The 980-nt window shown below is 45.3% G+C and overlaps 1 protein-coding gene across 1 annotated transcript in view; it reads left to right on the top strand.

Annotated features, from left to right (window-relative positions):
• Positions 1-6: 6 nt before the first annotated feature.
• Positions 7-980, top strand: part of LOC107589568 (disks large homolog 5-like) — a 72,719-nt gene continuing 71,745 nt past the window's right edge. Inside the window, exon 1 of the mRNA XM_016278058.1 lies at positions 7-476. Coding sequence (XP_016133544.1) covers positions 179-476 — 298 coding nt within the window. The 5' untranslated portion in view covers positions 7-178. The remainder of the gene's footprint in view (positions 477-980) is intronic.

The following is a 980-nucleotide window of genomic DNA, read 5'->3' as shown; positions in this document are numbered from 1 at the left end:
CTGTTTGTAATGAAAACCCGCTTCATTAAGCCATCACATCTCATGGCGCCGTGGCTCAAATCCCACAAGTGAGCTGACACAAAGTAGTTCCTGCTGCATTCATCGGGTTTGTGAGGGGGAATCGGCTCTACGGTGATAGCGCGGTGCTAGCTGTTTAGCTAAGGAACTAGGAACTACAATGGAGCCCAAGCACAAAGAGTTACTACACCAGAACCACCAGAACTTACTGGAGTCCATCACGGATGCGGACCGGCTGATAGAGCTGCTGAGTAAATCGGGAAGCCTCAGCGAGCAGGAAGCCTTGGAGCTGGACCAGAACTGCTCCTCCAGCGCCGAGAAAGTGGACCAGCTCCTGAAGATGCTCATGAACAAGCAGAGCGACCATTTCATGGAGCTCTGTGTGGCCCTGGAGAAGACATACCCTCACCTGTACTCTGCCCTCTTCGCCAACGGCGGAGGACCAGCTGATCACTCTGGTAAGATGCACTACAGACTGGACATGCTTGATTCATGATGCATCCTTTAAAACACAGAGGCTTGGTGGTCTGACTGACTTCTAGATGGAGGTGAAAGGTCTAGCAGAGGTTGACCATCTGATTGTTGTAGAATCTGTATTTGCATGCCTTTGCATTTGCATGCATGATGAGTTAATGCTTTTGATTATTGTGCATTTAGATGTTGATGTGGTGACGACTTGATGAAATGGTGTTGCGTGATGGTTTCAGCTATTTTTTTTAAGCTTTGAATCAATGGTAAAGTGCTGGATAGCAGATTGGGAGGTGGACATTCTTGATTCAAGAAACAAGTTACAACACTGATGTTTGGTGGTCTAACTGACTTCTAGATGGATGTGAAAGTACTAGTTGAGGGTCATTTAAACGTGAAGTATTTTCAGTAGACATAGTATGGCAAGCCATTTGGACTTTTATTCATTTTCAGGATATGAATTCTTGATATCAACAATTCAATTTTTACTAGTT

Source organism: Sinocyclocheilus grahami, unplaced genomic scaffold (genome assembly GCF_001515645.1).
Source record: "Sinocyclocheilus grahami isolate Dianchi unplaced genomic scaffold, SAMN03320097.WGS_v1.1 scaffold117.1, whole genome shotgun sequence".
Classification (NCBI taxonomy): Eukaryota; Metazoa; Chordata; class Actinopteri; order Cypriniformes; family Cyprinidae; genus Sinocyclocheilus; species Sinocyclocheilus grahami.
Note: the sequence above shows the minus strand (reverse complement) of the source record. Positions and strands in the feature narration are given on the sequence as shown.